Source organism: Papio anubis, chromosome 15 (assembly GCF_008728515.1).
Source record: "Papio anubis isolate 15944 chromosome 15, Panubis1.0, whole genome shotgun sequence".
In the NCBI taxonomy this organism is placed as follows: Eukaryota; Metazoa; Chordata; class Mammalia; order Primates; family Cercopithecidae; genus Papio; species Papio anubis.
Window position 1 is genome coordinate 55,684,621 of NC_044990.1, and position 26,905 is coordinate 55,711,525.

The 26,905-nt window shown below is 34.9% G+C and overlaps 1 protein-coding gene across 18 annotated transcripts in view; it reads right to left on the reverse strand.

Moving 5' to 3' along the window:
• MYCBP2 (MYC binding protein 2) overlaps nt 1-26,905 on the reverse strand; it is a 283,622-nt gene that overhangs the window by 207,942 nt on the left and 48,775 nt on the right. For all 18 annotated transcript variants that reach the window (XM_021929688.2, XM_021929697.2, XM_021929696.2 and 15 more), the window contains exons 5-14: nt 23,034-23,230; nt 19,882-20,124; nt 19,579-19,650; nt 17,513-17,609; nt 13,645-13,718; nt 13,367-13,505; nt 11,778-11,854; nt 10,896-11,100; nt 8,556-8,720; nt 5,782-5,940 (exon numbers count right to left, since the gene is read on the reverse strand). In XM_021929688.2, coding sequence (XP_021785380.2) covers nt 5,782-5,940; nt 8,556-8,720; nt 10,896-11,100; nt 11,778-11,854; nt 13,367-13,505; nt 13,645-13,718; nt 17,513-17,609; nt 19,579-19,650; nt 19,882-20,124; nt 23,034-23,230 — 1,428 coding nt within the window. The remainder of the gene's footprint in view (nt 1-5,781; nt 5,941-8,555; nt 8,721-10,895; nt 11,101-11,777; nt 11,855-13,366; nt 13,506-13,644; nt 13,719-17,512; nt 17,610-19,578; nt 19,651-19,881; nt 20,125-23,033; nt 23,231-26,905) is intronic.

Genomic DNA, 26,905 nt, shown 5'->3' on the forward strand with positions numbered 1-26,905 from the left:
AAATCAACAAACCTTCTATAAAGGGCCAGTAAATAATTCAGGCTCTGTGGCCCATACAAATCCTTGTCCCATTTTTTACAATCCTTACAATGTAAAATCAATTTTTAGCTTGGAGGGCTATGTAAAAAATGACATCAGGTTATATACTCTACAGACCTCTGCTCTAGAAACTGAAGACTGTTAATAATGAGCTGTTATAAAGCTTATAATATAGTGAGAAAGACAGACATTAATCAAATAACCAAATAAAAATGTAAACTACAACTGATAGGGTTTTTAAGGAACACTGTACTATAGGACCATATGATGGGAGAACAAATCTGTGGGAGTCTAGTAATTATTTTTTATATTTGACTTTCCTAAAGGATCTAAGTTATGAGGTTATGTCTTGCTCATACTATCTCTTATTCTTAGTCAACCTTATTCTCCTACATCTATAACATCCACTTAACATATAGCTATCACTCAATACAGGTCTATCTAATTAAGAAATAAACTCATAGCATATGTAGCCTTTTGGGGTTTTGCCACTTCTAATCTATGGGCAAGCAGAAAAATTAGACAACCAAGCATCAGATAGCTATATCTAGGATTAAAATAAGGTGATCCTGAAGGAAGCCTCAGTGACTATTTTTAATAATCATAGCTAAAATGTACTGAGCACTATTGTAACTAGCTCTATAAGCATTACTCATTTAATCATTCCAACAGTACTGGAACTATTATCCTCAAATTAATCTTTACAGTCAATGGAATCTCAATCACAATGTCAAGCAGATAGAGTTGGTTCTGATTTTTATGGAAAATAAAATCTCCCACCTGGCTACATTCATCAAAATTTAAAAAGAAAAAGGTTGGAAATTTTGACATCAAAGTTTCGAAATTATGTATAACAAATGAAACTTTAAACCACAGGTTAGTCAAAGATATATAAAAATAATACGCAAAAAAAGCTCCTACAAATCAATTTTTTAAAGTAAGTAAAATAAAGTTTGAAGAGATGTTCAAACTCAGTATTAATAACCAAGGGGATGAAAAATAAAAGAAAAATGAGAGACCTGGCAATTCTACTCCTAGGTATATACCCAAAAGACATGACTAAAGACTTTCACCAAAAGACATTTACTAGAATGTTCACAGCAATATTATTCATAATAACCAAAACTGGAAACCATCCAAATACCCAAATACTAGAAAGAATTTTAAAACTGTAGTATCTATGTATAATTTAATAGAACAAAAATGAACAATCTATAACTACTTGTAACAATATGTATGAACTTCATAAACATAAAACAATGAAAAGAAACTGGACACAAAAGAGTTCATACTGCATGATTTCATTTATATGAAGTATAAAAAGAAAACTAATTTATGGTAATTAACTGGGGAGCAGACAGGAACATAAAGTGGGGCTTTCTAGGGTGCTGGTAATATGTGGTTTCTTAATCTGGGTGCTGATTACATGAATACAATCAATTTGAGAAAATTCATCAAGATACTATGTATACTTTCCTGCATGCATATTATACTTCAATATAACAAAAAATTACAATAAGATACCATTTCATAGCCACCAAATTGACAAAAATCAGTCTGTCAATATCAAGTACTTGACGTGATGTGGAAAATCCAACTCTACCGGTCAGAGTATAAACTGCTACAATCTCTTTCAAGAAAAATCCAATAAAACTGAAATCCACAACAGAGCAATCACACCAGAGAAAGTCTCAAACGTTTGCCAGGAAACATGTATAAAGCAGGTTTTAAACTAATTTATAACAATGAAAAATTGGAAATAAGCCCATCCATCAACAGGAGAATGGATACACTGTGGCATGTTCATTGTGTGGTATATTACACATTAGTTAACATAAATCCTTTAAATTTATATGAACCAACATGGACAAATTTCTAACAGAATGATGAGGAAAAAAACAATTTGTAGAAAAATATAAATAACAAATTAACACTTACAAAAACACATAAAACAGTAGTATATTTTTATGTGTAAAAGAGACATGATTATGCAATATTATTTTACACATAAAATATAAAAGAACACGTAAAAATATATAAGAACATGACTGAACATATACTTATCAAAGTCGTGATCATGGTTAGCTCTGGAGAGAAATGGAATATGATAATAAGCCTTAGAAGGGGAATATAGGGCACTTGAATCTTATCTGTGATTTTTTTTTAACTGAAAAAAAATGACAAGACATGGTACATACACAATTTTTTAATACTTCAATATTTTCTGTACTTTCCTGGTTTAAATAAACTTTTTAAATAAAATATTCCTTTATGTTCTTTTAAAATTGATACATAACTGTTGTACCTATTTATGGCATACATGTGAGTTTTCATACATGCATCCAATGCCTAATGACCTAATGATCAAATCAGGGTAAGTGGGATCAAGTCGGGGTAACTGGGATAGTCTAAGTGCTCTCTTCTAGCTATTTTGAAATATACAATATGTTGTTGTTAACGACATTCACCCTACTCTGCTCCTGAACATTAGAACTTATTCCTTCTCTCTAATTGTATTTTTGTACCTATTAACCAACCCCTCTTCTTCGCCCCCTCTCACTATCCTTATAAGCCTCTGGTAATCACTATTCTATTTACTACCTCCATGAAATCAATTTTTTAGTTCCCACATATATTTGTCTCTCTGTCCCTGGTTTATTCAGTTAACTTCATGTCCTTCAGTTCCATCCATGTCGCTGCAAATAACAAGATTTCATTCTTTTCTTAGGGCTGAATAATATTCTATTGCGTATGTATCACATTTTTCTTTACCCATTCATCTGCTGATGGACACTTAAGTTGATTCCATATCTTGGCTGTTGCAGATACTGCTGTGATAAACATGAGAATGCTGGCATCTCTCTGACATACAGATTTCCTTTCTTTTGGATACATATACCCAGAAGTGGGGTTGCTGGATCATGTGGCAGTTCTATTTTCAGTTTTTTGAGTCACCTTCATACGAATGAAAAATCTATGTTTTCCCTAGTTGCTGTACTAATTTACATTTCCACTAGCCATGTATGAGCATTCCCCTTTCTCCACATCCTCCCCAGCATCTGTTATGACTCTGCAATCAGTATGCATTGTATGTGTCTTACTTTACTCATCTGCTTTCTAATTCATTACTTACCAAGAGGGTACGTATCATTCCTATTAAAAAAATCTTTTAACAATTTTACTTTGATTATTACAAAATTTCACTGAATCTAGAACACAAGTGTACATTTATGCTCAATTTTCACAAAAGAGTTTCAGAATAATGAGGAAACAATGTTTTTCAGTTCAGACTTCTTATAAAACATAATCTGAACATACATTAAAAAAAAAAAAACTGATTCTCCCCTTTGTCCTAGCAGTTATTGTCCAAAACAAGTTCACTAATTTAGCAAATCAAAGTATTTCCATTGTGAAGTAATCCATTTCTTTCTTTTGTTCCTTCTTCATTTGCCAATATATCCTAATAACTTGCTCATTTTTAAAGTGATGCATTTTAAATACACACACAGACACACAAATAAGGCAAAGACAAAGAAGATTGGGTTCCTGAGATCCACATGAGTCTGACATCAAAGCCTCAAAACAGAAAAACCAGGTTCTGTTATTTTATACAGCATTAATCCTCGAAATTATTGGTACTTTAACTAAAGTTCAATGCTTAGTTCTAATAATATATATGTATTGTTTTATTCTCTTGTCCATACAAAATTTAAAACAGAAAATCAGAAATTGCAGTGAAAGGTATAAACATAATGATAGCAGCTAGATGTAAAAATTGAAGGCAAGAAGTAGACATGCTATTTAAAACCACAACAACAAAACAAGACCACAAAATACAGGGCAATCAAAGGATAACGACCTTCGTTCTCTTCAATGGCCTGAGGGTTGGGGCAAAGGATACTGTGAAGAAGATGTGTCTACAATTTAGTCTTTTCTTGGTAAAGTGTCAGATATTCATAAGGATCACTCTTAGTTGTCAAGAACAGGTTAAATTACAGGTAGCATGTGCTGTTAAATGGGATGATAATATTTGCCAGATAGACTACTTTCAAAAATGGTTAAAATTTCAAACATGTGGTATAAAAGCAAAAAGTTTGGAAAAGACTTTTCTGGGGTAATGTAGTCATCAAAGATGCTAAGTCAAAGAAGCACTATTTTATGTAGAATTTAGAAGATGATTTGAGTAAGCCAGCTCATTTGCTCAAAAATCAAAAATCTAAAGTCTATTTGCTTTTCCGGTGATATTTTATCGTAAATATTATCAAATAAATAAGAAATTCAGTGGTTTTCCTAATTCACAAGTATAAAGTCAAAGAGCCATTCAAATCCAATTAAAAAATGTGAAAAAGGCCGGGCGCGGTGGCTCAAGCCTGTAATCCCAGCACTTTGGGAGGCCGAGGCGGGTGGATCACGAGGTCAGGAGATCGAGACTATCCTGGCTAACATGGTGAAACCCCGTCTCTACTAAACACACAAAAAACTAGCCGGGCGTGGTGGCGGGCGCCTGTAGTCTCAGCTACTTGGGAGGCTTAGGCGGGAGAATGGCGTGAACCCGGGAGGCGGAGCTTGCAGTGAGCCGAGATCACGCCACTGCACTCAAGCCTGGGAGCACAGCGAGACTCCGTCTCAAAAAAAAAAAAAAAAAATGTGAAAAAGATCTGAATAGACATTTTTCAAAAGCAGACATATGAATGGCAAACAGGTATATGAAAAGGTGTTCAACATCACGGATCATCAGAGAAATGCAAATCAAAACTACACTGAGATATCATCTCACCCCAGTTAAAATGGCTTTTATCCAAAAGACAGGCAATAACAAATGTTGGAGAGGATGTGGAGAAAAGGGAACACTGGTACACTGTTGGTGAGAATGTAAATTTAGTACAGCCACTCTGGAGAACAGTATGGAGCTTCCCCAAAAAACTAAAACTAGAACTACCATATGATCCAACAATCCCACTGCTACGAATATACCCAAAAGAAAGGAAACTACTACATCAAGGAGATATCTGCACTCTTATGTTTATTGCAGCACTATTCACAATAGCCAAGATTTGGAAGCAACCTAAGTGTCCATCAACAGATGAATGGATACAGAAAATGTGGTACATAAACACAATGGAGTACTATTCAACCATAAAAAAGACTGAGATCCTATCATTTGCAACAAGATGTAACTGGAGGATACTATGATAAGTGAAAGAAGGCAGGCATCAAAAGACAAACTTCACATGTTCTCACTCATTTGTGGGAGCTAAAAATTAAAATAATTGAACTCATGAAGATAGTACAATGCTGGTTACTAGAGGCTGGGAAAGGTAGTCGGGGAGAGTGGGTGAGAAATGGGATGGTTAGTTGGCATAAAAACATAATTAGATTCAAGAGATCTACTATTTGATAGCACAGCAGGGTGATTACAGTCGGTGACAATTTGTTGTACACTTTAGAACAACTGAGGGAGTACAATTGGAATGTTCATAACACAAAGAAAGGACAAATGCTGGAGATGATGGAGACACCATTTACCCTAATGTGATTATTACACATTGTATCAAAATAACTCATGTACCCCATACACATACCTACTATCTATCCATCAAAAATTTTTTAAAAATTTAAATAGGAACAAAAAGAAAAAGAAGAGCCACTCATTTTGAAAAGAACAAGACTTTTCACTATGTTGTTCTGAAAAACTAATGAATAGACAACACAAATTGTAATATCTAAGGATTAAAGACCTACCTTTCCCACCTTGGTTCATGGCACCAGTGTCTCGTCCACACTGTCCTTTATTATTTACACCAAATGTCCACACTTCTCCGTTCTTCATTAAAACACAAGTGTGAGCTTTGCCCATAGCTACCTGAGTTACAAAATGGCCCTTCAAATCAGTTACCAAACCTAAAGGAAAGAAATAAATTTACTAAACACAATAAAAAGGCCCTTCTGAGCCTAGTAAAAGAACTACCTCAATACAGAACTGTTTATTTCTGGGGCAAAATAACTTAACAAAATGAGAAATAAGTAGCCAAAAGTCTGGCAGAGTATCACTGAATTAACTTTGTAACATTGTAATGTAGCTTCAATGAATCCTAAAACGTTATCATCCAGACTTGGGGCATAACTTTACTGTAGCTTTCTCTCAAGCTTACTTCTCCTGAATGCTTCCTCCAAATGGTAACCCCTCTCCACAGTACTCAGAAGGGTCAGAAAATCTCAAACTTTTCTGGTCTAAGCACAAAGGAGTCCATAAATAATTTGTTTTACCTGCTTTGACCTGCCTCAGCAAAACAAAGTAAAATACTTGCCATAGTGTATTGACATGAAATTGTTTTTGTAGAAACTAGTGAGACTTTCCAAACAGTATTTTTCAATCCTTTTCAACCTACAATGCTTTCTTCCATAATCCAATACACAACTATTTTCTAAACTTCACTTATCCATATATTATTTTCATTATACTTGTCATATCCAAGTGCCACTCATATTATCTATTTAATATGTTTTGTATCAACTCTAAATTGATCGTAGCATCTTCAACCTTATCAAGTAGTAATAACATTAATAAAGATTATTGGCTATTTTTCCAATATACATTAAAATAAAAACACGTTTTCAAGTATTTGTTTTAAATTACAAATAATATCAATCTCACAGTATGCTTTGGGAAAACTGTTCTACATTATTAGCTCAGATATCACTACCTTGAGGTGGCCTTCACTTTCACCTTACACTAGCTTAGGTCTTTTTGTTAATTATACCTCAAAAATTTCCACTTTTAATATCTAGCACATTTGAAAAAGGTTAAGTGTATGTGTATGTATATATAAAACAGTAGTTATTTATTATTAACAGTACTAGCTGACATGTTTTGAGACCTTACATGATGTGCTAAGCATTTCTTAAGCTCTACCTCCTATAATCTTCATAACAACCATATGAAGCAGGTGCTATCATTATTTTTTGCAGGTACAAAAAAAACAAAAAGAAAACTCTTAAACGTTAAGTAAACCGATACCCAGTTAAAGGTTAAGAAAACTGTTACCCAATTAAAAGTGTTGGTGCCAGGGGCTGGGTGCGGTGGCTCACGCCTGTAATCCCAGCACTTTGGGAGGCTGAGGCAGGTGGATCACTTGAGGTCAGGAGTTCGAGACCAGCCTGGCCAACACAGTGAAATCTCATCTCTACTAAAAATACAAAAAATTAGCTGGGCGTCGTGGTGTGTGCCTATAATCTCAGCTACTTGGGAGGCTGAGGTGGGACAATCGCTGGAACCCAGGAGGCAGAGGTTGCAGTGAGCTGAGATTGCGTCACTGCACTCCAGCCTGGAGGACAGAGTGAGACTCCATCCCCACCCCCACCAAAAAAAAAAATGTTGATGCTAGGATCTGAGTCTATGTCCATAACCATTCAATGCCACTTCCCCAACATTTAAGTCCTCTAATACCCAACTGTCCTTCAGATCCTTAAAAAGGCAGTAACCAGGTCTGACAGGTCCGTCAATCACTGATGTATCATCCATGCTCAATAAATATATGTTGAAGAGATATACAAGTTTCCATCAGCTCTACCCAGTGAATGTTAGTAAGCAACAATTACTCTGAATATTATTTTTAAAGTGTACAAGAGCCCACTCCCAAATTCTGATTTACTCTGATAGCTGCTTCCAAATGAGAATCTAAATATTATAGCATTAAGCCAGTTCACTTATCATCTGGGTACCTCTTGACTTAATAATTAATGGCTATAAATGTTCTACAGGTGTAATTTCCCCAGCATGAGACAATCACATAAATTTCTAATCATAAACTTCATTAATTCTAATTTCCTTTTTTCCAAAGAAACTCAAAGGTTTTACATACTTATCCCACACACAAAATCCTTCCAAGTGGGATGCCTCATTCATTATATTCATTCCTAGCTGCTAGAAAGAAAATCTAGTAACCAAATGTGACAAGTTTTGGAGATTAGCATTTATAAATATAAAACGATTTAGCTAGTTCCACCCCTCATATCCACTTCTTAAACTTGGTTTATCAGTCACCCAGACACTAGAAAATAATTCTTGAGACCCTACAACGTGGCAGACACCGTGCTAGGCACTGGGGATAGAACAGTAAATAAGACAGATCATCCCAGCCAAACACCCTAATGGGGGAGAAAAAATACTTCAACAATTATAAACTAGTTTTGTCATGAAAATCACTTCCCCAGGATACTGCCACTGTCCCAGGGACATGTCCCATAAGCACCTGAATCTAGGGAAAGCATTCCACAGAAGTCACAGCTACAGCGAAGCTTCCCTTGCCAAGCTCTATGATTAGCTCTGCATGAAACTAGGGACAGTGCTCCTAATGACAAGATATGACAGAGAATTTCTCTTTCGAAATATTTCACATTTGGAAGGAAATGTAAAAAATGTAGAGAAAGCATGCTACAAACATAAATTTTCTAGATATGTCTTTGTCATACAAAACTAATACTGAAACTTCTTTGCATAAAACTTTTTAACTTACTTGAACTATCAGAGTAAATGGCATCTTTTCCAAACATGTAGAGTTCTCCATCTTTAGAAATAACAGAACTACTTCCATTATTGCAGGCTGTATACACCACAATCTTTCCTTCCATCTTAATTATCTTTTTAGGTTTATAAGGTTTGGATTGCCGTCTGCTCTTAGCTTTAAAAAAGAAATTAGATTAAATCAAGACCTCTATGTACCAATAATAATAATAATGGTTTGTATATAAAGCTCAAAGAAAAAAAAACATGTATTATTTGCATTTATGACACTATTCTATTTGTCCATTTTCACAAAGGCCTGGGCTTCCCAACATGTCACTTAAAATTAGTGAACCTGCTAGCCTCATCTGGTCAATTAATATTTATGCTATAATTGCTAGATCCTCATTCCTTGAAGTACATTCAAATTCTCAGTGAGTAATATTAGTTTTCTACCAAACTCCTGGAGGGCCCAATCTCTAAATTAGCTATTGCATTATTAATACCATTCTACTAACACATATCTAAAATCTCCTTTTTTTCCAAGTTGTTATTCACATGTATTCTTGTTAGATCCTGTAAAGTAAAAGAAGTTCCTCACTCATTCAACATATATATTGAATAAGCAGTTACATCAAGTCAATTTTATATATATATATATATATATATATATTTTTTTTTTTTTTTTTTTTTTTTTTTGAGATGGAGTCTTACTCCTGTTGCCCAGGCTGGAGTACAATGGCACGATCTCAGCTCACTGCAACCTCCACCTCCCGGGTTGAAGTGATTCTCCTGCCTCAGCCTCCTGAGTAGCTGAGATTACAGGCACCCACAACCGCACCTAATTTTTGTATTTTTAGAAGAGATGGGGTTTTGCCATGTTGGTCAGGCTGGTCTCGAATTCCTGACCTCGTGATCCACCCGCCTTGGCCTTCCAAAGTGCTGGGATTACAGGTGTGAGACCGTGCCCAGCTGTCAATGAGATATTATAAGGAAAGGAGATATATATATATATGGAAGGAGAGTGAATAATTTTAAATGTGGTGATTCAAGCAGCCACTGCTCTCAAAAACTAAATCCTTGAACTAGGCAAAATATGGGAAACAAGAAACCAATTGTTCCTTCAGTCAACCCCAGTCCCTGCATGTCTTTCAGAACAAAAATATATTGCTGCTGTGCTGGGGCTTAAAATACTCTACTTTTCATATGACATGACGCACACACACACACACACACGTATACACAAACACACATACGTATATATACAGACACATACACTACAACTACTTTACCTGGTCCTCAAAGAAAGGACAATGTCCTCCAAATGCCAGAAGGAAAAACTATTCTGAGAGATAATAATACACTTTATGGCTACTTTAAAGGGTTTTTCCAAATAATTTTTATTTTCACATTATTTTTACATTATGTATTGGCTTTACAACCTAATCCCTATAAGATGCTTCTCCAATGTGCTAAAATATATAAAGTACGTGAGAATTTATAACAAGAGAAAAATGACACTTTGAGGAAGACTGCACAGAAACATAAGAAATATGAGACATAAACAAAATAATTTTCTTTGTCATTGCTTAGCAATGATTCCATCACAGAGAAATAACACCAAAAATGGTAATCCAGTCCAGGCATGCTGGCTCGTGACTGTTATCTCAGCACTTTGGGAGGCTGGCAGATTGCTTGAGTGCAGGAGTTTGAGACCAGCCTGGGCAACATGGCAAAACTCCATCTCTACAAAAAATACAAAAATTAGCTGAGCGTGGTTGCATGTGCCTATAGTCCCACATACTCATGAGGCTGAGGTGAGAGGGTCATTTGAGCCCAGGGGTCAAAGCTGCAGTGAGCTAATCACACTACTGCACTCTGGCCTGGGTCACAGAGTAAGACCCTGTCTCAAAAAACACAAAAACAAAAACTGTAATCCACAGTCAATACTATTACAAAAGATTACGTAAAGTTTACCTTCATTCTGAAGTATACATTCCTTCCAAAGTTTTGGGTTTCCTAAAATAATCTATTGCAACAAGTAAGTTTTTAAAATAACATTAACTGCTATAAAATAAGCATATACTCTCAGATGAATAGCCACGTTCCCATAAAGCATAAAAATTCATAAATATGAACTTTAGAATGAAATTAGCAAGCACATTTTTTTTTTTCAATGAACAGTAACCCACTGCCATTAATTAAATATGTCCCCAGTGTAAAATCCTCTATTAACTTGGTGAGGTTAGTGTTGAGGTTAGTGTTGGTAACTTTATGTTAATAAAGTTTTATTTATTTTTACTAAAATAAAGCATTTATTTTTACTAAATGCATAGTTGATCACTCAACTTACTTGATTCTCCATCTTCTCCTTTACTAGCAGATCCTGTAAAGAATATGCTCCCATCTTCCGCGACTAAAAGGGCGTGAGAGCCATCGTGTCCAACTGAGAAGTGTACTATCTTTGGAGATTTTGTAATTGGCAGCTCAACCCATTTTCCTGCTGAAGGACCACCTTGTTTGATTCCAAGACTCTGGTATTTGCCAGTGTAATATATCTTATACATTTAAAAAAAAAAAAAAAAGGAATTATGGTGCTTTTTGTAATAGTGCATCAGATTTCACACAGAAAAAAAAAGGACATCAATATTTTACTGAAAAACAAAATTCACATAAAAACAAACTCTTTTTCACACTATTCAACTTATGGGAGTTGAGCAAGAAATACACGTATTTTACCAAGAAGACACAGTTCATAATAGCTTTTTTATCTTTTATCCATTAAGTTTTCTGTCTTCTATAGGCACACTTCATAGTACCCTAAAATAACTACAATAGTAACATCAAAGATAACAGATCACCATAACAGATGTAATAATAAAGACGTTTGAAATATTTAGAGAAGTACCAAAATGTGACACAGAGACACAAAGTGAGCATATGCTGTTAGAAAAATGGTGCCAACAGACTCACTCAACTCAGGGTTGTCACAAACCTTCAATTTGTAAAAAGAGCAATTATTTGTGAAGTACAACAAAACTAAGCACAATAAAATGAGGCATGCCTGTACTGTTTCCAACATGAATAAAATTTTATCTCATAAAAAATAATTTTAAATCAAAATTTAAAAGATTATTCTCATTAAAGATGCAAACTATATAAACTAATCAACAGATTGTACTTTAATCTCTTAAATCAGAGAATGCTAATTTTTAATCCAAAGAGAATAACTTACCTTTCCATTTGCTGTTTTCATTAGCGCAAACTCTCGTCCTGCACCAAGAATTGCTGACTCCTCATCAAATCCTGTACCTGAAATACGAGACTAATAAATACTATTGCATTTCTAATATGAAGAATTCTAAACACAACATGTACTATTTTGAGTGATTGCAATGTCAATTCAAAATCACTAAAAAACAAGGATGACAAAATGTTATACACTCAAATTTTTAAACATATTAACCATAGGTATAGTACTCCAAGGAACGATAAAGCTATCATAATCTGTTTCTCTTGTTCCAAACCAGTAACAAATTAATTTTTTAAATATACAACAAAAAATTTTAAAAATTCAATGTCAGTAATATTCCTTGAATTAATGTAAAAATGGCCAAATTTTTATTGAGCATTTATTAGGTACCATGCATTCACAGAATTTATCTCATTTGATTCCTCAACTATACCATTTGGTTTACAAATGAGCAAATATAAAGGTTGGAGAGGTTAGTCCAGACACAGTCATTTGAGCTTGGAACAATGCCATGCAGATATCTGAATTAAAGTATTTCAGATTCTCTGCCTATGTCTTTTTCTACAGAAGAACATCTTATATAGCTACTCCATGAATTCAAATATATATTTTTTATATATATATAAAATGCATATACACACAGATCCTTATGCATATTTTCAAATTGTAAAACTATGAATAATTGTAACTTTATATATACTACATTTTATGATTTTGTCCAACTATACAAACTACTAATTAGTTTATGGGCTTTTAAAATTTTAAATATGTAATTTCAATTCGATATTTTCTAGGGAAGAATTATAAAAATACTACAAAATTAGAATATATAAAGTAAAGCACTAATGCCAAGTTTATTAAATATAATGAGATAACAGTCAAAAAAGGAGGAGGATCTTGCAAAGAACCCTACAAGTTATGGAAGGTCACTATTAAACCTGGAGTGGCGTGGCAAGCCAAAACTAAAACTCTCAGGAGAACTCATGATCCTAATTACTTTTACAACATTACAACAGCAAATAATCTAAGCTGAAGAAATACTCTGTGGTTATCTGCATTTCTCTATCCAAATGAAAGATTACTGACCTGTGTGTAAGGCCAATTACCACTGTCACAATCTATAACACCATTCTATAGTTACCTTGAAAATCTGTTCAAGTAAAAACTTAAAAAATTTCAATGAGAGAACTATGCATATTGTTGTAATGACATTTACAACGTAAGTTTTCAAATTTTTAAATAGTGGAATAATGATGCAGCATATAAACTAATGGCATTCACCAATATCCATCCATAATTCTCATTAAATTTTATTTTCTTTTGCTCTATTCAAAACAAAAATGAGAAATTATTAGTCATTTCCTTAGAATGGTCTTCAAATATTGTACTTTGTTTAAAGGCCGCATTTCCTATTTATTCATATTAATTCAAAATTATCCTTTATATTAATAGTAACAGACACAAAATAGCTGCTACAATATAAGCTGAACTGGTGAAAACACAATTCATTTTTAAGAGAATTAAAAATTGAAAATTAAAATATGGGGAAAACACTTGATTTGCTATCTTACTTATAATATGCAAGTCCTTTTCCAGATCGAATAGTGAGATACCACAGGCATGTAAGCATTTTCTAGCCAGTTTAAGTTGCAATTCTTGCTGCAGAACAGGTTCAGTGCTTGTGGCAAATATTCTGACAACAAAGCCATCCTAAGAAAAATAAAACATCCACAGCATTACATTACAGAAAGAGGTCGTTCAAGGCTCTACAGTCTATCTAATAAAAGCTAAATAATTTAAGGCAGAGAAATTCAATTTACACTAGTTACTTAAGATTCAGGATACTTACATCTCTTGAAGCAGCTATCTGATTAATATATTCTCCATCAGTGAATAAAATATTTTGACCTTCAGTGTGGCAATCTGTGCAAAAGGAAGAAAAAGTATTTATATTACAATACAAGCAAATACCTTGCAAAATGAATTTACTCCTCTGTTGAAGTCAAAATGAGAGTTCTCCACGCAATAAGGATAAACTTAAACTCAAAAGGAGACTGTGCTTTTTAATAAAGAATTACAAATTAGCAGAGATTAATTCAACTAATCATACTTATTACATTTTTGCTTATATTTATAAATCTTCCATAACCAAGGACCTGAGATCCCACCTCATTTCAAAATGAGTTAGTATTAGATAGAGTCTGATAGTAAACATGCACCACAATGAACAAACTATAATGTTGGTTACAATCATTTCAATACAATCACATGCAATGGAGGCAACACTCTACTCTCAGACATACATCACAGTCATTAGTGTCACAGAAAAATACAGACTTAAAGCTTCTGTATTTGATGTCTATTGTGCCCAACTAGATATCCCTTGCTTTGTAAAATGGATATTCATAACCAGTTGTGCATTTCCCACTTAGAAATTCTATGTTTATTCACAGCATTTTTAGCATTTAGTGTGCTCTAAACTTTTTAAATATTTGTCCAACACAGAGCAGACAAATACATGCTTACGTTTTACTTTTATCTCAAAGCAGTCATGTATCTTGGCTAGAATACCGTATTTCATCAATACTGTATGCATCTCCATAAAATAGTACACCACATACTTTGATCAAAATAATGCACAAGCTCAATTGTAACAAGGGATACCAGTATTACAGAAGGACCACAGGAACATGTGTTAGTGACTGCTACTAAATAACACAAAACTACAAGCAAAATCAACATCTAAGTATAAATTCTATCCTTTTGGAAAAACAAATTTTCAGCAAGCAAGTTAAAAGCACACACACACATACTTCCCAAAATAACTGCAGAGAACTAGGATGAATCTCTCCATTAATCACAATACCAAAACAAAAAATAACATTTCATTTCTAGTTGCCCCTGAATCAATAAAACATAAAATTCTGATTTTGGAATGCAGTAATGGAGCCCACCCGAATAAGCTAGATTATTCTTTATCTTTGCCCAGGAGCTTCATACTAGCATACTTCCTTATCATAAATATGCAAAACACAGGCAGACCCTTACCAAATAGAGAATTCAGGGATCACAAACTGGAAATAGAAACTGGGAGACAAGGCCCACTGGTAGCCCAAGAGACTTGGTAATCAAAGAGAGGAGAAATCAAAAGAAAGAGTTCCTAGTCCACTGTACAGAACACAAAGAGGCGCAAGAAAGATGCTTCTCAAGCTCTAAGCAGTAAGATTTTAAACTAAAAAGCAAAGAAGAAAAACTCATTATAATTTCAGATAAATGCAGGGGTGAGGAGTGAAGCGGCGCAAGAAGAGTAGCAAAAAGCCTCAGAACTGAGGCAACCTGTCACCAGACATGGGGAGAAAATGACATAAAGATACAATCTGTAAGATAAGCTGAGGTTTAAAGAATAAAATGACAATTATCAGAGAAAAAAGTATGTTTTAAGCTCGTCAAAACTAGGTTGAAATACTTTTTAAATAAACTATACTGTAAGACAAGCTGGAACATGAAGCTCAGGGAATTACCTGATTTATGTCGACTTGAAACATGGTATTCATTACCATCTATAAACCTGACAATTTACTTCTGCTCCTTGATTGGAAGGCTACAGAGCGGAGCTATCCCTACCCAGGAAAAACAAAAAGTGCTATTTGATGAAAATTCAGTCCAGGTCAAAAAAATGAGAAAATCACAAAAGGCTTCTTCAGGCTTGAGGGAGGAGTCTTCTGCCACGTGGTTTCAAGATTTTCTCTTTATCCATCATGTAGTATTTTAAGATCATATCTTCAGGAATATATCAAGCAATGTCTGCCAGTTTTGAAGACAAATACGGGACTATCTTCCCGAAGTGTGGTTCACTCTTCACCACTAATACACCACACACTTATGAAACACAGAAAGCCACGCTTGTATCGTTCAAAGTTGCATTTCAGAAGTTAAACAAAGCAATGGAATTTAAACTGAATAAAGACACTGAGTAATTTTTTTTATCAAGGCAGAATAAATAAAACAGCTGTAGGCAGATATTTTCAAATTGTCTTCTCAGTCACCGTCTCTATTACATGTGCAGGGTTTCTCAGAAGTAAATCCTTGATATTAGTACCCATGTGTTATAGCGGAGGGCATGTGTCAATTTAGAATTTTTCCTCTACATCATTATCCTAAAATGACTGGCACAAAGATAGCACAGCAGGAATGCTCATTACAGTGTAATTTATATAGCAAAACACTGGAAGGCTTTCATTCCCAAACATTAATCACTGGAATATATTTTGTAACATTTAAGTGACATTGTAGAAGACTATTTAATGACCTAGAAATATTTTCAGAATATTAAGTGAAAGAGATAGATTAAAAAAGCAATATGTAGCATATGATCACACTTTTTTACAAGTATGGACATAAACACACAGGAAAAATATGAGAAGGATATTTACCAACATGTTCATAGTGTTTATATATGGGAAGTGGGATTATAATTATTTCAATTCATTCTTTTTAGTTCATATGATTTTTATACAACAAACATGATTACTTTTAATATATGTATAAATATGTGCAAGGAGTGTGCATGTTATCAAAAGTATTTTTTAATATTATTATCATTATTGTTATTATGACCAAAGACATGGCCCAGGACTTGTAATGAAAAAAAAACAAAAAAAAAAAACAAAAAAACTCTGTTGACATATCTGAAAATGGATGGCTATTTTCAAAATGATTTTATTAAGTCAACCGCTTTCCAAAGCTGCTCTATTTCTGAAATGGACATGAAATGTGGTATTTACTTTAACATACTGTCATGTACACTAATATGTATCTATGTATAGGTAGTAAGGTTCCAATAAATGTTTGATGAAGTTATTAAGATTATATTTAAAAATTAACATGCAGCCCAGGAGCAGCTATTCTTCTCAATGCACTCTTCAGAAGTAGCTCTCACTTTCAGATGGTCAAGTGCTTACAAGTAATATTGCTACTATGAAATTATTGACAGACACATTAGACGTTCAAGATTTTAATATAAACAGCTTCAGAAAGTATCAACATTATAAGCAAATTCAAAGACCTTACAATAAAGAATATGCATTTTTCCAGCATTTGACAAAATTTGAGACCTACTGCCTGAAAATTTAGCAGTGATTTAAGTGAATATATAAAAGCCTCAAAATTAAAGCAAAATAAACTATGTCCAAAGACCTTTATCAAAGCATTATTAAGAAGCATAAGAAGCATAAATGATGAAATTTTTAAAAAATTCCTGACCCACCCTAAACTCTCTGTCTCTGAAACCTCTTTAACATAAATAAAATAAAATAAAGGAGGAAAACTCAACTGCAGTGTTGTTAAAGTAAAAATAAACAGAAGGCTCTTTATACTGGATCACATGAGAGTCAGAGTTCTGATTTTATTAAGAGCAACACAGTTACATCACTCCACTAATTCAGCAGCTAAGAAAATCGTGGTGGGGTGAGGTCAGAGATTAGGCCATAGCTGGTCAATTTTGAAAACAAATATTAAAACTTATTATATTTCTATGTCTATTGTCTTGATATGTATTAACTTTACATAGACTATAAAATGCTTTGTATGTCAAGATTTTTAAAACCCTTTTATAAAAGCACTATCCCTTGCTAATCATTCTTTATATGTCTAAATAGCCTAACATGCACATTTCTTAAAATTGCTTGTGGAAAAAAAAATGACTACTTGAAACATACCTGGTAACATTACAGTACCATCTTGCTCCAGTGTTTCAGGGCTTATCCTTATGGCTGTCATGCTGTGGTTATTCACATCTCTATATAATAAATAACCCTGATAACAGCAAAACATTTTCCTGTTAAAATATTTATTACTAATTCAGCAGAAAAAGTAGCCATACAACTCCATATTACAGGTTTTTGAGTTACAATAATACATCAATATTGATGTCTAAAAGATGTTAAAGATTAAAAATATAAGAACATTTCTCTCATTTAGAGGAAAAGTCATTATTGAAAATTGATTTAACACATTCCCAGAAACATAATTAGGTATACTAAACAGGACAGTACAGGTACAAACATTTTGTATATGACCATATCACTAGCCAAGTAAATAATATAAATGATCACTGTTACTTTAACAAATAATTTAAGAAAAATAACAAGTATTGAGTTTGCTATTTGAAAATGAATAGCACAGTGGTTTCAGAGGTGTGATATGTCACTGAACACACTTCTATAATAAAATATTTTCCACAGCATTATTTCTTAGATAAAACACAGTAGAGTGGCAAATAAAAATTCAATGACATATTTTAAGCTAAGTTCAACTTTTAAGCGACAATTACTGAGAAACTAATTTGTTATCTAAAATTTAATTTCAGGCTGGGGGCGGTGGCTCATGCCTGTAATCCCAGCACTTTGGGAGGCTGAGGCACTTTGGGAGGCTGGGATTTGTCGCAGCTACTCAGGAAGATGAGGCAGGAGAATCGCCTGAACCTGGGAGGCAGAGGTTGCAGTGAGCTGAGATCGCGCCACTGCATTCCAGCCTTGGTGACAAAAGTGAAACTACAACTCCAAAAAAAATTTTAATTCCAAATTCTCCCCAACAGTTGATACAGTAGAATTATTCTTCACGCAACAATAATAATTTCCATAGTTTTCAAAATAGTTTCAAATATCTTTTATCATTTGATCCTGACAACAAATCTCATGAGCTCAGCAAGGCAGGCATGCAGGGAAATCTTTATTCTCTATCCTTATACAAGGGAACTTGGGTTTCACTGTTCAGGTGGGTACCATATGGAAAAAAATATTTCTAGTCCCTCTTGTCCATCCTTCATTTGCTTTTCTCCATAAGAGGAGGAGTAATGTATCCATCTGGCTGCTGACCTTGTAAAAGGCTGACACCTATCTGGCTATGTTGGTCAGGAGATAAGATCACAACATTAAGAAAGACACACCAGCCCATGGCTTTTCTCTCTTGTGATTCTTTGCATATTCTCCATGCAGGTAGCTGTCTACTGAGCAGGCCAAACACTGTTTCCTAGAAAGTACTGAAACTAGACTAAAATGAAAGAGTTTCTGGTAAGAAACCCTAATTTGGCCTCAGGACACATATACATTTCCAATTAAAACATGCTAATCAGGCTGGGTGGGGTGGCTCAGGCCTGTAATCCCAGTACTTTGGCTCATTTGAGGTCAGGCAGGTGGCTCACTTGAAGTCAGGGGTTCAAGACCAGTCTGGCCAACATGGTGAAACCCTGTCTCTACTAGAAATACAAAAAAAATTAGCTAGGCACAGTGGCATGGGCCTGTAGTCCCAGCTTCTCAGGAAGCTGAGGTGCAAGAATCTCTTCAACCCAGGAAGCAGAGGTTGCAGTGAGCCGAGACTGCGCCACTCCACTCTAGCCTGGATGACACAGCGAGATTCTGTCTCAATTTTTTTAAAAAGTGCTAATGATAAAAGTGGTCTTCAATTCTTATCTAGAGACTCACTTAAACAAGAACTCTAAAGAAGGTATGTTTAATCCCATCTTAAAGCTAAATAACAGAGGACCAAATAAGTTAAATGAGTTGTCCAGTCATATAGCTAGTAATAAGCAGAGCCAGAACTAAAACTGAACCTCTTATGAGTTCTGAGCCAGTGTTCTTTACACTACACTATTCAGTTGTTACGGCCATATTAGTAAAACTATATCATTTTTGTTTAAATAGAAGTGACATTATTGATTAAACAAGGACAAATCACATGTTTTAAAAGATGAGAAAATTTTGGTTTATTGTGGATAGTCTCTTACCTGAGCATACCCTAACCAAGACTTTTTTTCTTTTCTGTTTCTAATACGGGATGTAGAATTGTATATATGGCCCTGCAAAATAAAAAAAGTTAGTCTATCAGTGGTTTCATAATCAACAGTCAATGAAAAATAATACAAATGGGTGAATGACATTTAACGCCTGTATTTCAATTATAGTTTTCAAATAAATATTATTACACCCAAATTAGGTCACATTCCAGAAATGAAACTAGAAACACACAGAACACAATTCGTTATGGTTATAACTCTGTATAATTAAGGAACTGTAAGAAAGCACATTACCCTAACTGTTCCACTGTATCCAGAGCCTATTTTATATAATCCATCCTTGCATAACAGATAAAGAAAAAATCCATCATTCTGAAGTAGACATTGGTCATCTTCATCAACAGATATTTCTTTTAATGGCCACTTGTGCATTAAAGCTGCTTTCTTAATGCCATTACTAAACCAGTCCTGAATTTGAATTTTCCCCACCAAAACTGCTTGTACACTTCTCTGTAGCGAATTTAGAATTGTTGGCACCTAGCCAAAAGAGAAGAAAAAAATGAAAAAACATTTTAAAATGTTACAAACACAAAACAAAGATACTTTGGTAACATATCATCATTGATAAGACAATAAATTGTTCAGAATGATACTTCGCATGCCAGCAAAAAGTACCAACTAAAAGTTCATCTATAAGAAGCAAATCTCAAGCAAGGTAGAATTCTTTACTCTTGGGATTCCATGTCATTCACCAATACTGTAAAATCTTAGCCATTATTTCAAGTACTCTATCTCCACAAATCTATTATTGCCTTGTGGAACTCAGACTGTATTACATTAGATTTTGTCATTCTTGATCCATGTTTCTTATTTTATCTTCCATATTTCTCTCCTTGTCACTCTGTTGCATTCAAGATAATTCCTTCCTCTTTATCCTTCAGTTCGCCATTTCCACCTTCAATCATATTATACAATAGTTAACCCATTTTAAGTTTCTAACTGTAATTGTTTGCTTTTTCATTTCTAGGAATTCAATTTTTTTTTCCTAATGTCTGACTACTTTTTATATTCTCACTCCTTAATCATACTTTTGGTATTTTCTTTTATTACTTTAACCATACTTTATATATTCATACACATACACATTCTATATCAAATAATTTCAATATCTAAGGATTTGGCAGGATTGATTCTACCATATTTGTTTCTGCTAATTCTCAATAATGGTGCCTTTTTCCATGTGCTTTTTTTATTGATTTGTTTCTGAGCTCAAATGCAATAAACAGTGTTTTATCTGCAGAAAACCTTTGAAGTCGAGAGTTCAACCCTCCAGAAAGGATTTCAGTCTCCTTCAATACTGCACCTTGCAGTACTACCGTGTCTACCTTGCTTTAAACTCTCTGCTAAGCTTTTTGAAATGGACAAGTAATATGCAGTTGGGTGCCAAAATAAATCTGAGATGTGAATAGTTATACACACTGATAGGGTTTGGTTGTGTTCCCACTCAAATCTCATCTTGAATTCCCATGTGTTGTGGAAGGGACCCAGTGGGAGGTAACTGAATCATGGGGGCAAGTCTTTCCTGTGCTCTTCTCATGATCGTGAGTAAGCCTCACGAGATCTGATGGTTTTAAAAAGAGGAATTTCCCTGAACAAGCTCTCTTTGCCTGCTGTCATCCACATAAGACATGACTTGCTCCTCCTTGCCTTCCACCATGATTGTGAGGTTTCCCCAGCCAAGTGGAACTGTAAATCCATTAAACCTCTTTATTGTGTAAATTGCCCAGTCTCAGGGACATCTCTATCAACAGTGTGAAAATGGACTACTGCACACATCATCAGGGAAAGCTTTTCTCCCTCTACCAACAGTCAGGCCAGGAGAGTTTTGAGAAATGAAGCTGGTAGATAAAAGGCCAAATCATGAAGAGCATTGTAAGTCATGTTAAGGTAATGGGCTTTAATATGGTGTTTCAGCTAGAGTTGGGGATGTAGTGATGTGGTAGGTCTGTAGAGAACAATAGCTATTGATTCAGAGGATCAAGTAGTTTTGAAAATATTGGAGACAGATAAGCCCTCGAGTCCTGTCTCTGTCATTTGCCAGCTCTCTATGTTGTGGGTATACTATTTGCCAGCTCTCTATGCTATAGCTATACTAAACTTCTTTCAGCTTTTAAATACTCCACTCTTACTCTCACCTCCATGCCTTAGCATGTGGATACCTAGAACATTCTCTCTCTACACCACCAACACCAACAATTTCTCCTGGCTAATTTCAACCCATTGTTTAGATCTCACCTCATATCCTCTGGGAGGCTTTCCATGAACGTAGTTCACGTACTCCTGCTATGAGCTCTAATGGCATTCCTAAGTCTCTACATCAAAGCAAATCATATCAAACTTCATAAGCTCACATGTTGGTGGGCACTATCCTATTAAAATCTGGTATATAGTATCTGAATGTTTGCATTATTTTATTACAATTTTAAAAATATTTGTATATTTTAAACATATATTTAAATTAAACATTTGCCAAATCCTGAAAGCACGTCTACAGAACACAGCTTGAAAACCACAGTTGTATTAGAGCAACTTCAAAATAATTAAGGACCATAAAAAGGGACAAAAGGATTCCAAGCAAGGCAGAAAGGAAGAAAAGAGCAGAAATCTAGAGTAAGGGAATGGCTCTTGTTTGACAAGGGGAGTTCAAGATCACTGAATAAGACAGAAAATGACCAATATACTCCTTTTGCTATCTTTGGTCTGCTAATAACAGGATTGACGCAGCCCTTCCACTTGCTCTGGGGTTGCCCAAGGGGCCAGAGAAGAGTAGACAGTCAGGTCTTAAAATCGTAACTTCTTTCTCAATTTCCAGAGCCTTCCCAAATAATTAAGTCAAGTTTGCCTATAAGAAGGATTATTTTTCCCACTACTAAAATGGTGACGAGCTTGTCTGTTCCACAACTGAATATTAAAAGCCTAAAATGTTTTATACATAGCTGAAGCAACTCAGAAACAATTCAACTCATTAAAAATCATATAATCAACCAATAAAAATATATCATATGGATACCATATCTTTTTCTTTCAACAGAGAAAAGATATTTAAAACTAAGAATGAATTCCATTCTAAAAAATTCAGGGAAAGATGGGAAGAGGGGAGAACGCAGAGAGCAAGACAACAGCAAGGAAAGAGAAGGCTACGGTGTTAAGGCAAAGACCAGCTTAAAGATTTAAGAGGTCTGGCCAAAATTCATTTTATTATATTTAAAGCTTCAGAGTTAAACATACATATCATGTAATTGAAATACTGTAGATTACGTATGTATCAATCTTAGATCAAGTTACTGTAATGAGTGTGAAAAAGCAGAATTCCTATTGACAGAAATTGAGATGAAACTGTAACTTGTCATCTTACAAATTTCTAAGCAGATATAAATATGAAATACCTGAATAGTTTGGCAAGCATGGCTTCCATTGTTGGTGAGGATAGCAGAGATGGCCTGAAGTGTCCTTCCTGTTTCTCCCCAAGAAGCCACCAGACTAAAGAGGCAAGCGCAGGAAAGTGCTGTTAAGGACTGTCCTGTGCTATCATTCATCCCAGTACTTCGAACAGTGATTTCCAAAAGAAGCTGGAAGAGAGACTCTGTGGATAAATAGAATTCAATTATATTCATCCAACATACAGAACATTATATGCCTATATTTATTTATTTTTAGTCTCATTATAAACAAAATTTAAGGAATCTAGAACAATTACTTTGCATTAGTTTCTTTCCAGTTACTCTTTTCCCCAAAAGTTGAAATATTTATGTAACAAGGGCCTTAAAGAACATTCAGTTCAACTCCTTGTTTTTCTTAGTAAAAAGAGAAAATCTAAGGTCTTTTAAAACAAGCTTGCCTAGAGACATTCACATATTCAAGAAACTCATCCTATCAAGTAACAGACTACTCATCATACTTATTTTACCTTTTAGATTAGGAGGCTTCTTAAGATGTTAAGTGTCCAGGAAATTATGTATATATTTTCAAAGTAATAGAAACATAAAACATATGCCATAATGTGCTTTAATATAAAATTGGTTACATCATTAACATAATAGCAATTCACACTTAGAGAGGATGTAATTCATTTATACCCTAGAAAAACCTCCAAGTCAATAGGACAGATATTCTCCTCCTTTAACAATGAAATTGAGATACAGGGTAGTCAAAAGATTTTTCCTAAATCATAAAGTCATTTAGTGGTGAAGATGAAACACACACACACACACATACACACACACACACACACACACAAATGTTTTAAAACCAGCAGAGGTCTCCACACAAAATTCCCTGAACACCTCCATCCAAGATTCAATCAACAGACATCTGGGTATTTCTTCCATAGAAGAGAGATCTAAAAATCCTTACAGAGTGAATAATCAGATGGAGAGAGAAAAAGAGAGTCAGAAAACTGAGAAAGATGAAGAGAGGGAAAGGGAAGGGAGAGAGGGAGGAGAACAAGAGAAAGAGGAGTAATGTACTGCAATTCTCTAAAAACTAAAATGCCACCTGTGGGTTATCTGGTAACTTACAGAAACCTAGGCAGCCCCTACCAATCCCTCATCTTCCACAGCTAATCCCAAATTAAGCCCTGTTTATTTTACATCCTAACTGATAACCACTTTTCTCTATCTCATCACCACCTTTCCAATCCATGCTATCATCATCTCTTTGACTAAAAAGTGTTAAGAAATTATCTCTTACCATTCGCTATTGCCCCAATAGGGAGAATTTCAAACCAAAAATCTAATTGTCTACTTAAAATTCTTTCACTCTTTTGTTAATTCCTTCCTCCCTTCTGTCTTCCTCTTCCTTCTTTTCTTTCTCCCTTCCTCTCTTCACTTGTCTGTACGCATCCTATACTTTCATTTTTTTTCCATTTATCCTTTCCTCTACCTTTTCCTCCAGCTATCCTTCCTTCCATCCTTTCATCTATCCCTGTTTGTCCATATTTCCATCTACCCATCCTTCCTCCACTTATTACCCTTCAGCGAGTACATCTGTTGATTATTCAGCCAATATTTACTGAACTCTCGCACATTAGCAACTACTCTACATTAGGGTATTGGCAAACATGACAAAGAAAGTCTCTACCCTTTCAAAAAGGTTAAGATTCCAGGGAAAGAAAACAGTCAATAATTTAAGCAAATAATTTAAGAAAACAGGCTATTTTAAAAACAATATTCTTAGCGTAATGAAATACAGAACGACCTTCCATTCCTCCTAGCCCAATAATCAAATTCTTTAACATGGCATGTAAAGCTCCACATGTCCCTGCCTCTTTCCTCACCTGTCACAAGACTGTTCCCTTCACTCTCCACATTCTAGCCATATTGCTCTTCTTTTCATGCATTCTCCTTTTGACTCAGAGCCTTATTGCATGCTGTTATTTCTACCTGGAGCACTTACAATCTAGTTCACTCCCTCCTATTCACCCTCTAAATCTCAAATGTCGCATCTTCAGGGAGGCTTTTAGGGAGCTGGGTGCAGCAGTGTATACCTATAGTCACAGCTACTTGGGAGGTGGAGGCAGGAGAATCACTTGAGTCCAGGGTTTGAGTCTACCCTGGGCAATATACTGAGATCCTGTCCCTAAAGATAAGTAAATAAAAATTTTTTAAGTTAAAAAAGGAATCATGGCCAGGCGCAGAGGCTCATGACTGTAATCCTACCACTTTGGGAGGCCAAGGCAGACAAATTGCCTGAGGTCAGGAGTTCAAGACCAGCCTGGCCAACATAGTGAAACCCTGTCTCTGCTAAAAGTACAATGATTAGCTGGGCATGGTGGCACGCTCCTGTAGTCCAACCTACTCAGGAAGCTGAGGCAGGAGAATAGCTTGAACCCGGGAGGTGGAGGTTGCAATGAGCCAAGATCACACCACTGCATTCCAGCCTGGGCAACAGAGCGAGACTCTGTTTCAAAAAACAAAAAAGGACTCTCAGAACTCCTTCTACTTTCCTCCATACAATTTATCCACACTTGTAATTATACACATATCTGATGCTAAGTTCCATAATAACAGCAATGGTATCATACATTCTTAGCACATAACAAAGGGGGTGCTATTACATTTCAGTGAATACTTGAGACTATAATCTAACTAAACAGAAGGGAATACATTTTTAAATAAATAATTTAAAAATCAAAATCTATTTGCAAAGAGAAGAGGCTTGGTGTATACTAATCATCAAGATATTCTACAGTAAGAGTTACATAAATATACACATATTTTCATGAATAACATGAAAACAACCAAATGGGGAAAAAAAGAATAACCAATAAGATTGGGATATTAGATTAAAAAAAGGAGGAGAGGCAAGTTTCAACAGAAATTTATTATAAAAGAACCAAATCAGTGCTTTTATCTTTGAGCTAATTTAACAAAATAGAAAATATGAAGTGATAAGAAATCCCTTACATAGAAAAATAAGCCAAAGCAGTGATGAGATCAGCAGTAAACACTGAAAGGATGGAAGACAGACGAAAGGCAGCACAGCAGAATTAGAAACTTTTAACAAGAAAATAAAAACAAACAGATTAATAAGGTGAAAAGCTTTTGGGTTTTGTGGGATTTTTTTCGGGTTTTTTTTTTTTTTGGTAGAGATGAGGTCTCATTCTGTCACCCAGCTAGAGTGCAGTGCAGTAGCACAATCACAGCCCATTGTAGCCTCAGACTCCTGGGCTCAAGCGGTCCTCCCACCTTAGCCTCTTGAGTAGCACTCATTGCCATGACCAAATTTTTTTTTTTTGCAGAGATAGGGGTCTAAGTTGCCCAGACTGGTCCCAAACTCTCAGCCTTAAGTTATCCTCCTGCTTCAGCCTCCCAAAGTGCTGGGATTACAGGCGTGAGCCACCACACCCAGCCAATGTGAAAGTTTTGATGCAAGACGGTAAGACTAAAGCACACATTATATTTCAAAGCTAGTATTAAGAACAAGTCTAGTTTTAAAAGAATAAAGGAAAGAAAGTATATACAGAACGGATACAAAGGAAAAGTATATAACAATTGACATAAGACATGAGAATTGTAGAAGACTTAGGAGGAGAGAAATAACATGTTCAAAGGAGGAAATATGACATACAAGTCTTAGTGGGTATTTTAACATTCCAATTATTTGCTAACTGACAAAACCAAAGCCAAGAAAACCCAGCAAAATATTGTTAAATAAAATAAGTCAAATCTTCAGTAAAATGCTGTCCAGTCAAGCAGCACTTCACAATATTAATATGATCAATGGTGTTATCTTAACCATAACCAACACGGCGCCTGCT